Source organism: Salmo salar, chromosome ssa23, assembly GCF_905237065.1.
Source record: "Salmo salar chromosome ssa23, Ssal_v3.1, whole genome shotgun sequence".
NCBI lineage: Eukaryota > Metazoa > Chordata > Actinopteri > Salmoniformes > Salmonidae > Salmo > Salmo salar.
In genome coordinates, this window is record NC_059464.1 from 9,463,961 (window position 1) to 9,485,570 (window position 21,610).

General features: G+C 45.4%; 1 protein-coding gene across 1 annotated transcript in view; it reads left to right on the forward strand.

Annotated features, from left to right (window-relative positions):
* LOC106584030 (inactive tyrosine-protein kinase transmembrane receptor ROR1) overlaps positions 1 to 21,610 on the forward strand; it is a 193,167-nt gene that overhangs the window by 156,770 nt on the left and 14,787 nt on the right. The window contains 1 exon segment of the mRNA XM_014168817.2: positions 20,661 to 20,788. Within this exon segment, the coding sequence (XP_014024292.2) occupies positions 20,661 to 20,788 (128 nt within the window).

Here is a 21,610-nt window from a genome sequence, read left to right on the forward strand (position 1 = left end):
CACGGCCAGGTCTCTGACCTCCTCCCTATAGGCTGCTTCGTTGTTGTCGGTGATCAGGCCTACCACTGTTTTGTCATCGGCAAATTTAACAATGGTGTTGGAGTCGTGCCTGGCCGTGCAGTCATGGGTGAACAGGGAGTACAGGAGGGGGCTGAGCACGCACCCCTGAGGGGCCCCTGTGTTGAGGATCAGCGTGGCAGATGTGTTGTTACTCTTACCACCTGGGGGCGGCCCGTCAGGAAGTCCAGGATCCAGTTGCAGAGGCAGGTGTTTAGTCCCAGGGTCCTTAGCTTATTGATGAACTTAGAGGGCACTAAGGTGTTGAACGCTGATCTGTAGTCAATGAATAGCATTCTCACATAGGTGTTCCTTTTGTCCAGGTGGGAAAGGGCAGTGTGGAGTGCAATAGAGACTGCATCATCTGTGGATCTGTTAGGCCGGTATGCAAATTGGAGTGAGTCTAGGGTTTCTGGGATGATGGTGTTGATGTGAGCCATGACCAGCCTTTCAAAGCATTTCATGGCTACAGACGTGAGTGCTACAGGTCGGTAGTCATCTAGGCAGGTTACCTTAGTGTTATTGGGCACAGGAACTATGGTGGTCTGCTTGAAACATGTTGGTATTACAGACTCGGACAGGGAGAGTTTGAAAATGTCAGTGAAGACACTTGCCAGTTGGTCAGCGCATGCTCGCAGTACACGTCCTGGTAATCCGTCTGGCCCTGCGGCCTTGTGAATGTTGACCTGTCTAAAGGACTTACTCACATCGGCTGCGGAGAGCGTGATCACACAGTCTTCCGGTACAGCTGGTGCCGTCATGCATGTTTCAGTGTTATTTGCCTCGAAGCGAACATAGAAGTAGTTTAACTCGTCCGGTAGGCTCGTGTCACTGGGCAGCTCTCGATTGTGCTTCCCTTTGTAGTATGTAATGCTTTGCAGGCCCTGCCACATCCGACGAGCATCAGAGCCGGTCTAGTATGACTCGATCTTAGTCCTGTATTGACGCTTTGCCTGTTTGATGGTTCGTCGGAGGGCATAGCAGGATTTCTTATAAGCTTCCGGGTTAGAGTCCCGCTCCTTCAAAGCGGCAGCTCTAGCCTTTAGCTCAGTGCGGATGCTGCCTGTAATCTATGGCTTCTGGTTTACATTGCCAAAGCAAGTGAAATAAATAATAAACAAACAATATAAAATGAACAGTAAATATTACACTCAAGAAAGTTCCAAAGGAATAGAGACATTTCAAATGTCATATTATGGCTATAACAGTGTTGTAACGATGTGCAAATAGTTAAAGTACAAAAGGGAAAATAAATACACATAAATATGGGTTGTATTTACAATGGTGTTTGTTTTTCACTGGTTGCCCTTTTCTGGTGGCAACAGGTCACACATCTTGCTGCTGTGATGGCACACTGTGGTATTTCACCTAATAGATATGTGAGTTGATCAAAATTGGATTTGATTTCAAATTCTTTATGGGTCTGTGTAATCTGAGGGAAATATGTCTCTCTAATATGGTCATACATTTGGCAGGAGGTTAGGAAGTGCAGCTCAGTTTCCACCTCATTTTGTGGGCAGTGTGCACATAGGGTACAGGCTGTGCTCACAGAGTCTGTACAGTGTCAAAGCTTCATTTTGGGTCAGTCACGGTGGGCAGGTATTCTGCCACTGTGTACTCTCAGTGTTTTGTTAATTCTTTACAATGGGTCAAGTAATTATCTTTTTGTTTCCTCATGATCTCTCTCTCTCTCTCTCTCTCTTTCCATCACTCTCTCTGTCTCTTTCCATCTCTCTCTCTCTGTCTCTCTCTCGTTCAGTTCAATTCAATTTGCTTTATTGGCATGACGTAACAATGTACATATTGCCAAATCTTACTTTGGAGATTTACAATATTAACACAATTATAATAATCAATATTATTAACGGGCCAACAGTACCAACGGTAATCAAGGGTCAAAATAACTATACATTGAACAATAACTATTGCATAGAGGACATGTGCAGGTTGGTTGGTCTCTCTCTCTCTCTCTCTCTCTCTCTCTCTCTCTCTCTCTCTCTCTCTCTCTCTCTCCCTCCCTCCCTTAGAAGTGGGAGGTATTGCTATTTCAACAGTATTTAGTGAAAAGTTCTCTCCACTCAAACTCATTAGGTTTATAGACCGTCAACCCTGTTCTCACGCCACACCGACAGAGAGAACGTGTTTAACCGGCTCTGTTGACGTAAAACGAATGACATTACTAAACAATTGATCTGTTCGGTTAGTCAGTGAACCAGGCATATTAAAATAGTGTAAATCACTTCTTTTATTTGGATTCCTTTGATATTTAAATACTACGTACGTTTTCAAGTTAGTTAGTCAGTAGAATGTTTAAGTGATACTGATTACAATTTGGGTGTACATTACAGCCATTCACACCTCAGTGCCAGTGTCAACAACCCTGTGTGTTACAGGTGGTGCCCACCATAGTTGATTTATATTGTTTTATATTATCTCCATCAGTTGAGCGCTTTGTAGAGAAAAAGCCCTTGTGCGCGCAAAAAAAGCCTGGTTACTGTAACATGCCTCTATGTACATTTTTGGAGTTCAAACAGTGTTTTATTCATGCCCTAAGATTAACGTGTGTGTGCGTGTGTGTGTGCGTGTGTGTGTGCGTGTGTGTGTGTGTGTGCGCGCGTGTGTGCGCGTGTGTGTGTGCGTGTGTGTGCGTGTGTGTGTGTGCGTGTGCGTGTGTGTGTGCGTGTGCGTGTGTGTGTGTGTGTACATGAGGAATGTATTCTCTCAGAGTATAGAAAAAAGACTTCTCAACAGACTGTTTTATTTTCTTCTTTAACTTTTCACAGACTGAGGTTTTTCTGAAGGGTGACCCCCCACACACAAACACACACACACCCACTCACCCACACACACACCCACTCACCCACACACTTGCTCCCACATGTTCAGCAAACCCCTCGGAGGGGCTCAATTACCTCACTGTTATGGATTGTTTCTAACTAAGTGTTGATTGATTGTGGATCAGTGCCCTAATGTGGCCCACCAGGGGACGGTCTTTATGGCCATAGCATTGTTTACAATTGTAGCCCTGTAATACCTACCACCACACAGGGTGAATACTAACGCTGAATACTTCAGAGCCTTACCACAATGCAAATGCATAAATACTTCCGCTAAATAGGCCACTTCTTTAGTCGGGTCAGGGGATATAACGGTAGGCAACCTCCCTGAATCCCATGACCTCACACCATCAAACCCTGCAATCCTACTACGCAGATCCACAAAAACACTACTCTCTCTATCTCACCCCACAGACTGTCCAACAAATCTGTAATCTTGTCTTACCCTCCTCCACCCCTTCAATCACCCCAGAAACCCACTCTCTATCCCTTCATTAACTATCGCTCATCCCTCTCCCTCCCCAAGTAGACAGGCCTATATTGTCCAGGCAGTGTGAGGGGCAGCCTGGTCATGACCTCAGGGACCCCATGTCCAGACAGATCATAGAGATAGATAGAGGACTCATCTTTGGAACTGTGCCATTATAACAGTGTAGGTTCCGTCCCTCTCTTCGCCCCAACCCGGGCTCGAACCAGGGACCCTTGCACACATCAACATCGTTACCCATCGCGCCACAAAAGCCGCGGCCCTTGCAACACAAGGGGAAACCCTACTTCAAGTCTCAGAGTGAGTGACGTCACTGATTGAAACGCTATTAGCGCGCACCACCGCTAACTAACTAGCTAGCCATTTCACATCGGTTACACTCACCCCCCCTTTGACCTCCTCCTTTTCCGCAGCAACCAATGATCCGGGTCAACAGCATCAATGTAACAGTGTAGGTTCCGTCCCTCTCTTCGCCCCAACCTGGGCTCGAACCAGGGACCCTTGCACACATCAACAACTGACACCCCACGAAGCATCGTTACCCATCGCGCCACAAAAGCCGCGGCCCTTGCAACGCAAGGGGAAACCCTACTTCAGGTCTCAGAGCGAGTGACGTCACTGATTGAAACGCTATTAGCGCGCACCACCGCTAACTAACTAGCCATTTCACATCGTTTACACCATTTATAGTGCCTGTGACAGCATGGACAGAGCCACTGAGGCAACTTCATTTTGAAGTAGTCCATTTTTTTCTTCACGAATGACTGATCCCTCCTGATGACCTGGTTGGGCATGAATCCAACAGGGTCACAAGGAGGGATCAACCAATGAAGTTGAAAGTCCCATCCAGTTGACGACATTAAAATGGTGGAAACCCTCAATGGTGCTGCCCATGCTAATCTGGTCTTTTGGCCACTAGAGGCCTCTATCATTCTCTATGAGACAGATTAGCTGGGTAGGGAGGGAGGGGCCATGGCTAAGGCGCTTCCTGTTTCCTGTTCCCAGCAGCCCTTGCAGGAGTCTGTCTGAGGTCTCCACTGGCAGATCTGGCTCAGGTCAGGCTGATAAAGTTTGTGTAAATCATGGCTGTTCCCAATGGGGTTTCAGTGGTTTGGACTTTGCCCCCACTCCTACACACACTCACAGACACACTCACCGGTCTTGCTTTTGTAGCAATAAGGTCTCCCTGGCTGAGAGTTCACCAATAAAACCTCTGGGCATCCACCGTTCATGAATGACCCTTTTTCGCAGACGCCACAAACTAATGTAGACGATACCTCTGTAAACCATGAACAAAAGCATTTATCGGGCCTTGACCCTCTCGTTCTGGCTCACGTTCCACCTTAGTGCTCTCTCTCTATGAGCCTCTGAGCTTGTAACTTTACTCAAACTCTAGCTCACATTTCACAATTCCAGCCACTTCAGCCACAATTTGGCCATACTTTCCCTTTGTGCTATTGTATGAAGCAGCTCAGCTGGTTCTAGTAAACGGCCAGCCTGGACGTGTTCTAGAGTGGTGTAACAGAACTCTGTCACAGTGAAAGGTCCCCACGCTCCTTCTAGAAGGTTCTATTATGGAGCCCTGTCGCCTAGCTGACGTCTAGTCTGTCCACACTAAAGGTCGTGGCATGGTGTATGTTCCCTCAAAAGCCTGGACCATGGATTTCCATGTCTTTGTAGCTCTAGTCACAGCAGCCGTTAGTGCATTAAGGATGATATGGTATGTTGTTGAAATAGTTGAATGTGTCTTTTCACCACAGGTCTGTCTGAACACAGTAGGATTCTTTGCCGTATAGCAAGGCGAAGGTAGGGCACTCTGACTATAGTGTAAAAGGAGAGCAAAGATGCTGCCCAGAGTCTACAGTGTAAATGGTGAATGCAGTGAACCCATAGGTGAGTGTGTGTATAGTGTGCACAGGGGTCCAGGCCAGAGTCATAGTTCTGATTCTAGTCCAGGCATCAGGCTTATCTGTGGGTGGGCTCCTGCTTCCTCCTGGGTCTAAGTCCATTAGACCACAAAACACAAAGAGCCTCCACCTGTAGCCCTGAGGGGAGGGATCGCATGACAGTCCTGAAAGAGAGAGAGAGACAGAGAAGGAGAGAGAGACAGAGAGAGAGAGAGAGAGACAGAGAGAGAGAGAGAGAGAGAGAGAGAGAGAGAGAGAGAGAGAGAGAGAGAGAGAGCCCGAGAGAGTGTGGGGCTAAAGCCAAGGCACAAGAGACCCCTGAGTTAATGCGAACGAATCAACTCAGATTATCTGCCATTTTATGTGTGTTGATGTCTCGTGCCTGCCTTATTATGCTTTACTATTCTCTGATATCATACTATTGGACCGTGAGGTCATTCAGTCGTATCTGTGGAAACGATAAGATATTCCAGTGGTTTGTTTCATCTTCTCAAGGTGTTCTGACGAACAGAGATGTGTTCAGCTGTGATCAGTGTTGATTCGGATAGGATGTGCTCTGTAGACTAAGGCTAGCCAGAGAGCAGCCAAGATTCTTTAACTTATAAACCTCAGGCCACAAAGTGTCCTTCAGGCCTGCCCCAGCCTCCCTCTATCTCTCTCCTCTCTAACTCTCTCTCTCTCTCTCTCTCCATTTACCCCCCTTGAGTTTTTCCGTGTTCAAAGCCAGTCTACCATGGCCTCCGACAGACATTTTTTTCTCCCTCCATATGAACAGCACAGTAAGGTACACACACATTTGCAGACCAATCTGTAAAGAGGAATGAAAGCTCTGAGAGCTACTTTCTCTGCCCTCTGTCAGGGTGAATGGTGCCTTTAATAGGAGATCACAAACTGTATCCTCTCGACTCTCTTACCACCCTTTAGTAGACACACTATACTATTGTGCCATTTTTAGGTGTCTGTGTTTTCTCTCATTTTAATGGTGACTGTTGATAATCTATACTTCCGGCAAAACGTTGTCCCCGTAGACAAACAAATCTAAAGGTCAAAGACCGAGGAACCCGAGACACATCCCACTGGGCACAGACATCATTTCGACGTCGAGTTTTGATTGACGTTTGGTTGACGTGTCAACTAACGTGAACTCGACTAAAAATGTCACCATGTCGTTGAATTTAGATGCAAAGTAGGGTGGGAAAAAATCTGAAATTCCCTTACGTTGATGACTTTTTGCAAATCCAATCGGTTTTCCATGTTGATTCAACGTCATCACATCGATTTTTGTTGTTGAAATGACGTGGAAACAACATTGATTCGACCAGTTTTTGCCCAGCGGGATAACTTTTTCCTGTCCACGGAAAGTCCTACACCTCAGAAATAGGCATTTCTCTTTCTCTGACGGATAGTTTGGCAGGAAAGGTGGATGAACGGCCCCGCTCCAATGCCAATGCAGTGCGACAGTGCTAATGGCTCTTATTACGGAGGAAGTCCTCTACCCAAGGAAGTCACGCTTCATGTTTAACATGCGTCTTCGGTCCTTCTCTAAGTACCCCCCTCGCCGCCATGTTGAGCCAAACCTGTACTCGTGTTCCTCTAAGTACACATGTTTCGCATGATGTCATAGTCATCTGTGATCTACTACACGTTGGGGTGTAAATCATCAGTTAAGGAGAGGGGCATGTATAGCTGTCAAGCTTACAGTACCTGCGTTGCTCTCGGCTATTTCTTTCTTTCTTCCCCTTCTCTTCTTTTTGGCCCTTTCCTGTTATTACTCCCAAACATCCATTTTGAATCAGTTTCTATGTGATGTTTTGGTATCTAGCTAAAGGCCAGGAAGAGTGGGGGAATGAGAAGCAGGCGGTAGTTTGGCATGGCAGACCCGAGCCCACGGTGAGCCCTAACGACAGTTTTTTTAAGAGGCTAGCGCTGTAGTCTACCACACCTCCTGGAGGGCTTCTAACAGACTCTTTTCCAGCCCTCCCTCCTTTTCTTCCACTCTCTCTTTCTTTCCGTCTTTCTTTCTCTCTTACACCTTCACTGGTTCTCTCTGCCGGCTCTGTTTGTTTTCGAAGGGTCTGTACACGTGACGGGTCAGTGGATACAAAAAAACAAACCCCACTCTGTTTTCACGAAGTACCTCTCCCCCCCCCCCCTCTCTGTCTCTTGTCTCTCACAAACACACACTCTCTCCTTCTCTCTCTCTGCCTACCTCCCTCCCCAAGTTGTAATGGACTCCTAACAGTTTGACCTCTCAGCTCCCTGTCTTTAGTAAATCACAGAACTGAACGTCTGTAAGCACGGCCAGAGTTTGGGTATGGAGCCCTATTGCCCCTTTGACTCTCTCAAAATACCCTCCTTTTTCAGAAATCCCAGCTGACGAATTTCAGGTTGGAGGATTCCGTTGCAGATCTGCGTCTTATCCCTTGCCGATTCCTCCAACTGGGATTTCCCGAAAATCCGGGGAATTCTGAAAGAGTTTCAGGATTTTTGCAATTCTACCTCCGTCTGACTCTCTCCCCTGGCCCTCACTACCCTATTTCCCAGGGGATGTGATGTCACTGGGTCGGAGGTCACAGTGAGGAGTGATGGGTTTGGGCTGGGTCTTTGTCTCTCTCTCCACATCTTAATATGGCTCCTGTTCCCAGGAGACTGAGTAGGGGAGAGATGAAGAAGCACTAGTCTTACCTGATCTGATTGACATGTTACTAATCACATACCTGCTGTAAGGACCACTGTGGTGTTGATGGACAGACATATGTGTATCTTTCTCCCCTCTGTTTGATACTCAACTGGCTTGTACAATTGCTTATTGTATTTCTCGCCTTCATTACTTCCTATCCCATCCATTTTGTCTCCCTCTCTCTGAGGGAAAAGCAGCAGTAAGTCTTCTCTCTTTCTTTATTTCTTTCTTTCTCTCTCTCTCACACACACACACACACACACACACACACACACACACACACACACACACACACACACACACACACACACACACACACACACACACAGAGGCCTGTATTGTTCCAGTCAGGGTAACACGAGGACTCATGAGGGGCCCGTTCTCCATTGTCTTCTAAATGGAGTCCATCAGTGACCCTTCTCTTTATCCGTTCTCTATGTGGTCACGGGCCACTGGGACCTACAGAACTGGCCAACCCAAGCCGCTGGCTACCATTTTGTTTCCTTTGTCACTGCGGTATCGTTACCCAGGCACCCACACATACAGTTCAGATGTCTTCATGGAGCTTGGCCTCACCCCCTCTCTGGCTTATTTTGTTTAATGTGACCAAATCACAACAACTCCACAACTCCACTGCCATACACATGTGCAATAGGTTTTATTTTTGTATTGTTATGGCATCGAAAAATAAAACATCAGATATAAAAAGCACATTGCATGAAGACAAGAGAAACGCACCCAATTGTAATGTGGAAGATAATGATAAGCAGGCTTGTTTTTCTCGTTCTCTATCTTCTCGAACCGCAAACACTTTGTTTTAAGTTCGGGAAACCCAATCTCTCGAGGAGACTCGTCATGATTGTCCATTGTCTCTCTCCGTTCTCTCTCTCTCTAGCCATTGTTCTTTTCAGACCCTGCGTGTCTTTCATTTGGGGCTTGGAAAAGAGAGGAGAGGAGAGGAGAGAGAGAGAGGAAGAAGGAGAGGAGAGAGAGAGAGAGAGGAAGAAGGAGAGGAGAGGAGAGGAGAGGAGAGGAGAGGAGAGGAGAGGAGAGGAGAGGAGAGGAGAGGAGAGGAAAAAGAGGTGATGGAGAAGAGAGGAAAAAGAGGTGATGGAAAAGAGAGGAGAGGGAAAGAGAAGATGGAGATTAGAGGAATGGATGGGAGAGGAGAAGAGAGGAGAGATAAAAGAGGAGATGGAGAGGAGATGATCTTCCTCTAAAGGACTTCCTGTGGAGAGGGAATTCAGATCCTCTACTAACAGGAAGTAAGTGCAAGTGACCACACAGTGGTGACAGCTTATATCCTTGTCTGTCAACACCGTCAGAAGCCTCTAGATCGAACCAGGCCTCAGCCCTCCGTGTCGTCAGGACCCTCCCGTCTCCTTACTTCACTCCAAAACATTTCCTCTCCTCTGTCTCGCTCTGTGTGTGTGTGTGTGTGTGTGTGTGTGTGTGTGTGTGTGTGTGTGTGTGTGTGTGTGTGTGTGTGCACTTCCACTCTGTGTGTCCTCCTCTCATCTAAAGAGTGGTAACAACTAGGGCTGTTGCGGTGACCGTATTACCACCACACCGACGGTCGCGAGTCTTGAAGGCAGTCAAATTCCATGTGACCGTTTAGTCACGGTTAGTAGCCTACCAAACGTGCTAACTGCCTGGTATTCAGCACTCTACTGTCCCTCTAATCACTCTGACATCAATGCAAATGTATTCAAAAATCTAATCAAACACTTCATGAGAGCCTATGAGCTGATGTTGCGCAACATTTCAATAGGCTATGCAATTGCGCGAGAAAACAGAGTGATGGCCTCTACTGAAAATAGGAGGATCAGCTTTCTACTAGGCCTACTATATTTCTTTCTCAACTTTGCTAATATTAAGCACATTGCTTATATTTACAACATGAGTATTGCCTACCTGGCCCACATGAAAATAAACCACAGGGAAAAGCGTCCTCCATTCGCTATTTAAGTGCATAGATGACATGTCTTTTTTTCTCGCTGCCCCTGTTTCCATACAGGTGCATGATAATGGTCCATTCTAAATCAAAACAAGATGCTGCCAGGCGGCAGGTAGCCTAGTGGTTAGAGCATTGGACTAATAACTGAAAGATTGCTAGATCGAATCCCCGAGCTGACAAGGTAAAAAACTGTCGTTCTGCCCCTGAACAAGGCAGTTAACCCACTGTTCCTAGGCCATCATTGAAAATAAGAATTTGTTCTTAACTGACTTGCCAAGTTAAATAAGGGAAATATATATATATATATATATATATTATTTAGTATATGTAAAGATAAGACTAAATCAAGAATAGTCTGATGGGTGACAATATTAGGCTATCACTTGTGAATTATATATTATCACTTTTCAAATCATAGTCACACATCTCATGTAGCCTAGCCCATAGGCCTATATGTTCTAATAAGGTTTGTATCACAACTAAAGTGGCCAAATAACTCCTTAAAATTAAGCACATTAATCCACTTTACAAGGGGTGTAGAGCCTAACTGGCATATACTGTATAAGCAGCATGTGAGTTTCACGTTTGGGGGAGATGTTTTTCACCATAAAAATGCCCCGTTATAATTAAAGCATTACATGTATAATTGCATTTACGGTCACTTTTGATAATGGTGTTTTCCACTAATGGAACATTCACGCCTATAGCCTTCTACCATGTGCGCATTGCTGCGCTTATAATGTGAAGAAATAGATGAATAGTTTATCAACATTTTATGCTAAACATTCTGATCTGTTGCGTCAGCCACATTGCGTAAAAAAGTTTTTTTCATGCCACTGGTTGTATTAATTTGGGATCTATCGCGTCCCAAAACAATATTTATTTCTCGCACAGAATAGAATAGGTCGAGCTTTGTACTCTGGGGGATATTAGATAGACATAGGCTAGTGCTTTTGCTGTTAGTTAGGCCTACTCATATTGTTGGCTGACGAAAAGTAAAATGTGGACAGTTCTTCCAATATCTTCAATATGCACCTCGGAATTGGATAAGGACACGCACAATTGCATCCCCGGTGTGTCTGTCTTCACTTGTAGCCTGAGAGAAAGACCCGATCACGTGATGGAGCGCGCAGCACTCAGGGAGAAGCGCACTGCGGCCACTGGCCGCAAAAGGCATGGATTTTTTAAGGGTGCATTACGGCCCCACAAAGGGGCTGCGGCCGGGAAATGTTTGGCATTATCAAGTGCTTGTCAAATTGTGAATGAGAGACTGATGAAGTGTGTACAGCCTGCGCAAAAAAAAACAAAGCAGAGCTCATGCCTTTCAAGCAACTTTTTTCAAATCCTCATTAGAGTCGCATCATGCAGCCTTACAATGTATTAAAAATCTAAACATATAGCCCAACGTTTGTAGAACAACTAAAGTTACATTAATAACTCTAAATTACACATGTAGGAATACCTATTACTTTGTTAACCGCTCAAAACAGAATAGCCGCATGTGCGCACTCCCTCAAATCGTTTGGAGAAAATGTCCTTTTTTAATTCAGCTTTGTTCAATTGTATTATTCTAAGCAAATCTTGTCTGCTAAATTACCTAGTGTAGCCCACAGCCATTTGGCATAGCCAGATCAGGACCTAACATAAGGGCAACTCAGAGTATGCTATTCTGTTCTTCTGAAATAGACTACATTTTCTTTATATCATACTTCTTTCGACCTGTCTAAAATAAATCATGGATTTACTGTAAAGGTGTCGGCTTTATTACATGGATTTACTGTAAAGGTGTCGGCTTTATTACATGGATTTATTAGACTTTTTCAAATGTAGACGTTCCAAAGGTCTGCATCAGTGGCTTGTAGGTTATGTGTGGAAGCCAGGAAATGCTAAATGTGTTTATGTTAACGGTCAATTACTCTGAGACCGACAGTTATTTTCTTGACAATCACCGGCTGACGAAGTTTTGTGACCGCCACAGCCCTAGTAACAACATCTCAACTTCAATGTAAATCGAAAGAATTAGCGAAGAGTTTATGAACTGTAGATTTAAAGAGATCTAAGTGTCTGATGAACGGACCGTGAAGGATTTGAAAAGGACAATATGTAAAGAGCTGTTATGTCAGGATATAGGGGAGTTTAAGTTTTGATGCTTTGCCTTTGTGGTTTCTGTCTGTCCCATCCTATTACCGCATGAATCTTAACGCAACACAAAGAGGGCATCACTCCACCGCCCAATACAGTGATCAAAACCAGGGTTAGATACATAGAATGTAGATAAGAACAGTGTAGAGTTGATATCGCTCATTCTCTCCAGTCTGCTCCTAGATCGCCAACCTGCTGGGAAAAGGATTCCACAGACACACGCCAGGAAACGCGAACTACAGGAGAGGGGAAGTGAGCGAACGGTTGAGAAAGTAGAGGGATGACAGGTTGGATAACATTCCTGCTTTTGGGAATTTGAGGGATGTTTTATTGGCCTCCAGAGGCGCTGACTAGCCTCCGCTAGCTTTGGACCACCAAATCCATTAGCCTTGCTCCTCTGTGTTGAGCATGCAACATAACATTGACAACTCCATAGATAGAGACTCCCTGTGTTTTAAGTGGAGAACATTTACAAGGCTCTATGTCCATTTATTTACAGCTTCCAATAGAACGATACAATACAGACATACTGGAAAAACGCCTTTGTTGTCCGAAACGTCAATTCCAATGTCTTCACACAGATATATCGACTTTCGCTTTCCTCCTTTAGACGTTGCTTTCCCAGAAAACACCAGGATTGGAGTTGACTTAGATGACTGTACTTCTGTCAACGGTCGGAGCCCATCGTCTTTATTCCCTCGGCCCTTTCCAGTCTCCGAGGTCAAGGCCTTAGCAGCGGTGTGGCTGATGTCTTACCTTTATAGTAAAAACACATTGGGCCATCTTCCTAATGTTATCTGGTGTCTCTCTCCCATGGATGACTGGGCACGTAGGGCAGGCAGGCTCACACACACACACACATCAGTGGTCCTGGGGGACCCATGGTAAAACAGCCTCCTCCTTCCTGTCACAGCTTTATGGCTTTACCAGGCCAGACCGAAGGATTCCATTACCAACAGGACCAGTAGAGGGTGTGTGTGTGTGTGTGTGTGTGTGTGTGTGTGTGTGTGTGTGTGTGTGTGTGTGTGTGTGTGTGTGTGTGTGTCCGTGTGTCCGTGCGTGTGTCTATGTGTGTGTGTGGCAATGTTATTATAGTTTTGTTATTTTTATTTTTATTTGTTTTTCAATTTTTATTAGAAATTTCATTTAGTTTCAATTATTTTCCAGACCTGATTTGCTAGTTTTTTTAAATTTATTTTAGTTTTATCAAAATATTTATATTTCGTTTTTACATTATTTTGTTTCAGTTTTACTGTTGGGGACAGAAAGCATGCGTGGGAGCATAGGAGCCAGTTGTGTTGTAAAGCTTTTGTTGTGTTTTTTGGGCTGTCGCCTCCTGCAACGGGCGGCAGTAATATGAAAGGTGATGGGTCAGGTTAGGTTATGTTTAACTATTCCCCAGGTCGTTGCTGTAAATGAAAATGTGTTCTCAATTAACTTACCAGGTAAAATAAGGGTAAAAAAATATATATATTTTCCAAATGTATATAAAGTAAATCTCAATGTGACTTTAAAATGAATACCACCGAAACTGGTGCAATGAAACTCTCACCCGTGTTTACACCAGCCCAATGCTTTTTAACTTGGCGGGGGCTACGGATCCCTAGGTAACCGCCCCGTCCCGCCCCCATAGATCACTTTTCCCCAGAGCTGAAGATCCGAATCACGTTCTGCGCATGTGTTTCTTTACCTGTACTTTAAGCACACATTTTCATGGTCTCTCTGTCAATCGTGAATGATAATTCTTCCAAGTTTTACTAGTGAAACGTCCATGCAGCATCTGCATACCGACCGTTTGATCTGAATCAGTTTCATTGGGATATGCATTAGATCTTCTTGAGTAACACAGTGTTGTTTTTCAAGTAGACTACAGTGTTGTTTTTCAAGTAGCCTACAGTGTTGTTTTTCAAGTAGCCTACAGTGTTGTTTTTCAAGTAGCCTACAGTGTTGTTTTTCAAGTAGCCTACAGTGTTGTATTTTGATTAGCCTACAGTACCTTAGTAACGTTATATACAGTGCATTCGGGAAAGTATTCAGACCCCTTCACATTTTCCACATTTTGTTACATTACAGCCTTATTCTAAAATGGATTCAATTGAACATTTTCCTCATCAATCTACACACCATAACCCATAATGACAATGCGAAAACAGGCTTTTTAAAATTACTTCATAGTTTTGATGTCATCTCTATTAGGCTGGTCAAGGCTCACATCAACACCATCATCCCAGACACCCTGGACCAACTCAAATTTGCATACCACCACAACAGATCCACAGATGACGCAATCTCTATAGCACTCTACACTGTCCTCTCCCACTTGGACAAGAGGAACACCTACACGAGAATGCTGTTCATTGACTACAGCTCAGTGTTCAACACCATAGTGCCCTCCAAGTTCATCACTAAGCTCAGGACCCTGGGACTGAACACCTCCCTCTGCAACTAGATCCTGGACTTCCTGACGGGCCACCCCAGGTGGTGAGGGTCGGCAACAACACATCCGCCACACTGACCCTCAACACGGGGGCCTCTCAGGGGTGCGTGCTTAGTTCCCTCCTGTACCCCCTGTTCACCCATGACTGCATGGCCACGCATGACTCCAACACCATCATTACGTTTTCTGACGACACAACGGTGGTTGGCCTCATCACCAACGATGATGAGACAGCCTATAGGGAGGAGGTCAGTGACCTGACAGTGTGGTGACAGGACAACAACCTCTCCCTCAATATCAGCAAGTCAAAGAAGCTGATCGTGGACTACAGGAAAAGGAGGGGCCGAGCACGCCCCCATCCACATCGACGGGCTGTAGTGGAGCGGTTCAAGACCTTCAAGTTCCTCGGTGTCCACATCACTAAGGAATTAACATGGTTTTACGAGGGTATGTTTGGCAGCATGAGTGAAGGATGCTTTGTTGCGAAATAGGAAGCCGATTCTAGATTTCATTTTGGATTGGAGATGCTTAATGTGAGTCTGGAATGAGAGTTTACAGTCTAACCAGACACCTAGGTATTTGTAGTTGTCCACATATTCTAGGTCAGAACCATCCAGAGTAGTGATGCTGGACGGGCGTGTGGGTGCGGGCAGCGATTGGTTGAGGAGCATGCATTTAGTTTTACTTGCATTTAAGAGCAGTTGGAGGCCACGGAAGGAGAGTTGTATGGCATTGAAGCTTGTCTGGAGGTTACTTAACACAATGTCCAAAGAAGGGCCAGAAGTATACAGAATGGTGTCGTCTGCGTAGAGGTGGATCAGAGAATCACCAGCAGCAAGAGCGACATCATTGATGTATACAGAGAAAAGAGTCGGCCTGAGAATTGAGCCCTGTGGCACCCCCATAGAGACTGCCAGAGGTCCGGACAACAGGCCCTCCGATTTGACACACTGAACTCTATCTGAGAAGTAGTTGGTGAACCAAGCGAGGCAATCATTTGAGAAACCAAGGCTGTTGAGTCTGCCAATAAGAATGTTGTGATTGACAGAGTCGAAAGCATTAGCCAGGTCGATGAATACGGCTGCACAGTAATGTCTCTTATCGATGGCGGTTATGATATCGTTTAGGACCTTGAGCGTGGCTGAGGTGCACCCATGACCAGCTCGGAAACCAGATTGCATAGCGGAGAAAGTACCGTGGGATTTGAAATGGTTGGTAATCTGTTTGTTAACTTGGCTTTCGATGACCTTGGAAAGGCAGGGTAGGATGGATATAGGTCTGTAACAGTTTGGGTCTAGAGTGTCTCCCCCTTAGAAGAGGGGATTACCGCAGCAGCTTTCCAATCTTTGGGGATCTCAGACGATACAAAAGAGAGGTTGAACAGGCTAGTAATAGGGGTTGCAACAATTTCGGCGGATAATTTTAGAAAGAGAGGGTCCAGATTGTCTAGCCCAGCTGATTTGTAGTGGTCCAGATTTTGCAAGTCTTTCAGAACATCAGCTATCTGGATTTGGGTGAAGGAGAAATGGGGGAGGTTTGGGCAAGTTGCTGTTGGGGGTGCAGGGCTGTTGACCGGGGTAGGGGTAGCCAGGTGGAAAGCATGGCCAGCTGTAGAAAAATGCTTATTGAAATTCTCAATTATTGTGGATTTATCGGTGGTGACAGTTTTTCCCTAGCCTCAGTGCAGTGGGCAGCTGGGAGGAGGTGCTCTTATTCACCATGGACTTTACAGTGTCCCAGAACTTTTTGGAGTTTGTGCTACAGGATGCAAATTTCTGTTTGAAAAAGCTAGCCTTAGCTTTCCTAACTGCCTGTGTATATTGGTTCCTAACTTCCCTGAAAAGTTGCATATCGCGGGGGCTATTCCAATGCTAATGCAGTACGCCACAAGATGTTTGTGTGCTGGTCAAGGGCAGTCAGGTCTGGAGTGAACCAAGGGCTATATCTGTTCCTGGTTCAATTTTTTGGGAATGGGACCTTTAGCTGTCGAGACCTTTAGCTGTCCGGATGAGGGGTCCAGAAAAGTTGAATCCGCAGCCAATCCGTTTTAACTTTAGTAGTACACGTAAGTAGTACACGTTAGCTACCTAACCATTTTCCCCCCTGTTAGCTAGTGATAGTGATGCACAAGCTAGGCCTATTTGAAACATCGGCATCTCCTGGCCACATTTACCCGCCAGATTCAGTATCTTGAAAACACCATTGAAACCCCTATTACATTTTTTGACCAAAGTTTAGAAGAAAACTAAAACAACATAATTCATGATGATTTTTATTTTCATTTGGAGTCAAAGATAATAGTTTGAGTGTAGTTTTCGTTTTTTAAAAAGGATTGTTCATTATTTCATTTCAGTTCACTAGAGCGTGTTTTCGTTTTCGTTTACTATAATAACCTTGGTGTGTGGCGTACGTGCGTGTGTGTGTGTATGCAAGAAAGTAAAACAAAGAACATGTGAGTGAACCAATGTTTGCTTTTGTTTCTGTGTGTTTTCTATGTCTGTGTGTGTGTATGTGTGTCAATGTCAAGTCGTGTGTGTTCGTGTGTGTGTGGTAGACTCTGCGGGGTTCTAGCCTATAGTTATAACTGCTCTCTCTCTCTCGCTCTCAGACAGAACCCATGATGTAAGCGTAGCCTAGGCAAACACAGTCAGTTTAACGGAAAAGCCCTTCCTGTAATTAGCCATTATAAACTACTACTACAGATGTGCCCCTTTTCACAGTGTGGCGTTAGTTTGGATGTTCAGAAAGGCCTGAACATCCACACTGTTTATCCAAATAGCAACCACACTCACTGGGACTAGCTTCCTTCCCATTCTGTGATGGACTCAGCCTCCCACCATGCACACACGGGATACGTTCCAAATAGCACCATATCCTTTACATAGTGCACTACTTTTGACTAGAGCCTATACGGGAATAGGGTGCCATTTGGAACGCCACACAGACAGCAACCGCCTTCAGAGAAAAGCGGATGATGGGGGTAAGTGGACTTTGGAAGAGATGTCTTCTACCAAGCATTTTTGTTTGAATGTTTTGGACAGGGCTTTTTAACCCAAAGCCTTTTGGAGCAGAGTTTCTGGGCGAGGGATGTTGGTTGAGGTCTTTTGGACGGGCCAGGGTTGTAATTTGTCGCTGGGTCAGGATATAGAGCAGGACTCGGAAGAAGCAGGGTTGTCTACTCTTCCTTGTCATTTAGCCATCTCAGTGCGGCCACGCTTTCCCCGGCGACACACACAAACACACACACACACACACACACCACGGCTTTGGATACACTCCCGACGACACACTCGAACCTCAGCCAAAGGAATCCTCTCTTTCTCTCTCTTGCACTCTTTCTCTGTGTGTGTGTGTGTGTGTGTGCGTGCGTGCGTGCGTGCGTGCGTGCGTGCGTGCGTATCCACATTCTCAGGGGGGAAGTTGTACATTAGACTAAAGCAGTATGGAAAAGCCTTTATTAATCTCATAAATGTAATGTTATTGTATTTCCCATCGAATCCCATCTTGGAGCAGAGCCCAGTTTTTGTGTGTCCGTGTGTCTGTGTGTGTGTGTGAGAGAGAGAGAGAGAGAGAGAGCATGCGTGTGTGTGTGTAAATTTCTGGATAGCCCATTCTGAGTCAATAAATGGGGGGGTTAAAGGTCAGGGTAGAGAGGTGACCTTGGCCTCTGAGACACTTAACACTCTCCTCAGAAAGTGACCCATTGACCCCTGAGTCACACCCCGCCGCGCTCGGCCACTCACCCCAACCCAGACACCGATAGGGTTACCCTTAGATGTTTTTTTGGTGTGTATGTATGCGCGTGCGTGATTCTGGAATTGAATGAGTTAGCATTAGGGCATCTGCCACACTCAGCCATAATGATCCAGGGTGGTTAATGTGGTTTGAAGCAGGAGGATGTAGAGAGGGAGCTTATTGTGAGAATATGATAATAGTTATGTCATACGCCTTTCTATGGTCTCCAACTGGCTTGGCTTCAGTCACATGACTAAATGAGCTCATAGTGTGAAAATGGCCTTGTTTCTGTGAATAGTGTGTGTGTGTGTGTGTGTGTGTGTGTGTGTGTGTGTGTGTGTGTGTGTGTGTGTGTCAGAGTGAATCTGTGAAAGTGAATGGCCAAGTAGGCATTAGCACTTTCATTGTTTCCATAAGTGTCCACACTTGGGCAACACTCACAAAGATAGGACACTCTCTCTCCACACACACACACACACACACACACACACACATGCTTGTTATAGATTCCCCACTCTTCATGTGTTTCGTATTAAAGCTCACGATGATATCCTTTTCCCATAAACAGGAATAAAGCCCAACGGCCGACTCTTTAAATCTTTATACAGTTCGCATCTCTTCTCTGGGAAGGACTGAGACATCAACCTCTATCAGCAGACACTGGACACTTAGATAAATGTTGTTAGAGCAGGACTGAAACTCTACTCTCTGTTCCACTTACAGCTGCTGGCACAGTTACTGTATTACTGTGTAACCAACATTTATGGATAAAAACGTCCTAAAATCATTTTTGGGGTGTGTGTGTGTGTGTGTGGACCGAACAGCTGACTAAAGACAGGACACCCGGGCATTCTTGCGGTCGAGTCCGTTTCTGCGGTAACATGGAATCTTAACAACTAACTTTGTTGCTCCTTTTCTGAAACAAGCGAGGTGTTGTAGCAAACAAGTCTTCGGTTGCCTAGGCAACGCCACCCTCCCTGTAGCAGCGGCACACATATGGTGCGTTTGTAAATTCGCTCTGGCTATCTACTCCGATTTCAGAGCACTCTCGCCTGAGTGTGCCAGAGCGCAGAGTAACTGATGAGTTTATGAACGCTCAACACCGGTTGAATATGGTGTGTCAATAAACATTGTCAAAAAAGCATAATTAAATTGCTTCCAGCAGCACAGTTACATTCACCAAAATGTCCTTGAGTGGCCTAGCCAGTGTTCGGAGTCGAACCCGATCGAACATCTCTGGAGAGACCTGAAAATAGCTGTGCAGCGACGCTCCCCGTCCAACCTGACAGAGCTTGAGAGGATCTGCAGAGAAGAATAGGAGAAACTCCCCAAATACAGGTGTGCCAAGCTTGTAGCGTCATACCCAAGAAGACTTGAGGCTGTAATCGCTCCCCAAGGTGCTTCAACAAAGTACTGAGTAATATGTAAATGTGATATTTCAGATTTTAATTGTTGATAAACTTGCCCCAAATTCTAAAAAACAGTTTTTGCTTTGTCAGTATGGAGTATTGTGTGCAGATTTGTTTTTCATACATTTTACAATAAGTCTGCAACGTAACAAAATGTGGAAAAATCAAAGGGCCTGAATACTTTCCGAATGCACTGTGTCTATCTATATAACTCTCAATACGAGACTCATAAATGAGAGTTGAGTGATACAGAATAAACGTGTAATTCAGCTGACAAATGCATTTCGTAACGGTTAGTCATATTGGCTCCGGGCTGTCAGTACATCTGTGCGTCTGGCCGTCTGTGCGACAGCTGACGATGGGCCTACGCAGATTTGAAAACACTAGTGCGTCTGTCGTTACAAAGTTGTTTTGATGCTGCTAGCTTGAGCTTCTGAATGAAAAGGGATTGAGAATATTTTCCTAGTGCATCACTTGCTAGTTGGACCATATTTCAGACTTCATTGCACGATCAGCATGCTGGACACTATGCTGGACGCTCGGTCGACTGGTGAAGCAAGATAGCTAGCTAATTTAGCTGGCTAGCAAATAGATAGATCCACACATGATTGCTTGCAAATGTGTAACTTTTTGATGGCAAATGTATTCAAACCTATATTTGCTGAGGGTAACTTTTGCAGGCAACTGCTTTCTCTGCAAACACTTGCACTGCAGTAGGCAGCCTATATTGTTGAACTTGTCTATGTAGAATTAGAATGAACTGCTATTACGGTGACCACGGTCTTTTGGCTGGTCAATTACCGCCATCCAACATTCCATGACCTTCACAGCCCAAGTTCCACTGTGAAGAGATGTGCAGAGAGAGAAAAGTGTTTGTGCCACATGCTTATGAACTGTAATGCATGCTATGCTGACCTCTAGTGGCCATACTGTGAACTGTAATGTCTATTCATCTCCATCTGTTTCTCTCTCCCACTTTCTACCTCTCTCTCTCTCCGTCTCTCTCTAACAGGGATGATTTTGATGAAGAGGGATTTTGCCAGCCGTACAGGGGCGTAGCTTGCTCTCGCTTCATAGGGAACCGCAGCATCTTCGTCGACTCGCTGCAGATGCAGGGCGAGATCGAGACCCAGATCACAGGTACGCTATCTGCCTCCCCGTGTGTGATGTGTGTACGTTTCCCGTATCCGTCTGTCCCAGTATGGGTGTATTGTGAGTGAGGTCAGTGTACAGGGATAAGGGTCATGGTCCAGATTTGGTCCTTCATGTAAACCAACGTTTCCAGCTCCAATCTGACCCAGGTTGAGCCTGTCGCTTTGCCATTACTGTCAGGGTCAGCTAGGGATGATGAGAGGATGTCTGATAGAAGGATAAGAGGGAGATCAGGATGCTAACGTCACAGTATGGTACACACGCAGTCTACGCTTTGCGTCTGGGTATCCCAAGTGTAGTTCATCAGACGTGTCTGAACATCGCTGTGTGTGTGTGTGTGTGTGTGTGTGTGTGTGTGTGTGAGATTGAGAGAGCATTCATACGTATGTCTGTATCTGTGTGCTGGTGCGTGTGCGTGCGTGCGTGCGTGCGTGCGTGCGTCTGGCTCTGTTTATTTTCCTGGAGGCATTATGTGTCCGTTCATAGTTGAGTGTGTCAGGGCTGCCTGCCACTGTCTGTGGTTGTCAGTCCCAACCCAGAAACCCAGAGACGATGTGGAGTATGTAGCTGCTATCCTTTCCCTGTAAACCACAGTCTCTACAGGCCCTGTAATGCAGACAGACAGGCTGCTGTCCTAAACTACGATTGCACTCTAGAGCAAATATACACACTACAGGACCAGACATGAACTATGAGTGATTTGTGTCTGACTGTTCCCCAAAAGTTTGGATGTAGGCAATCCCCACAAAGGTTACGACTGTCCCATATGACACTTGATCTCGATCGTACTTGATCTCGGTGGAGAAAGAA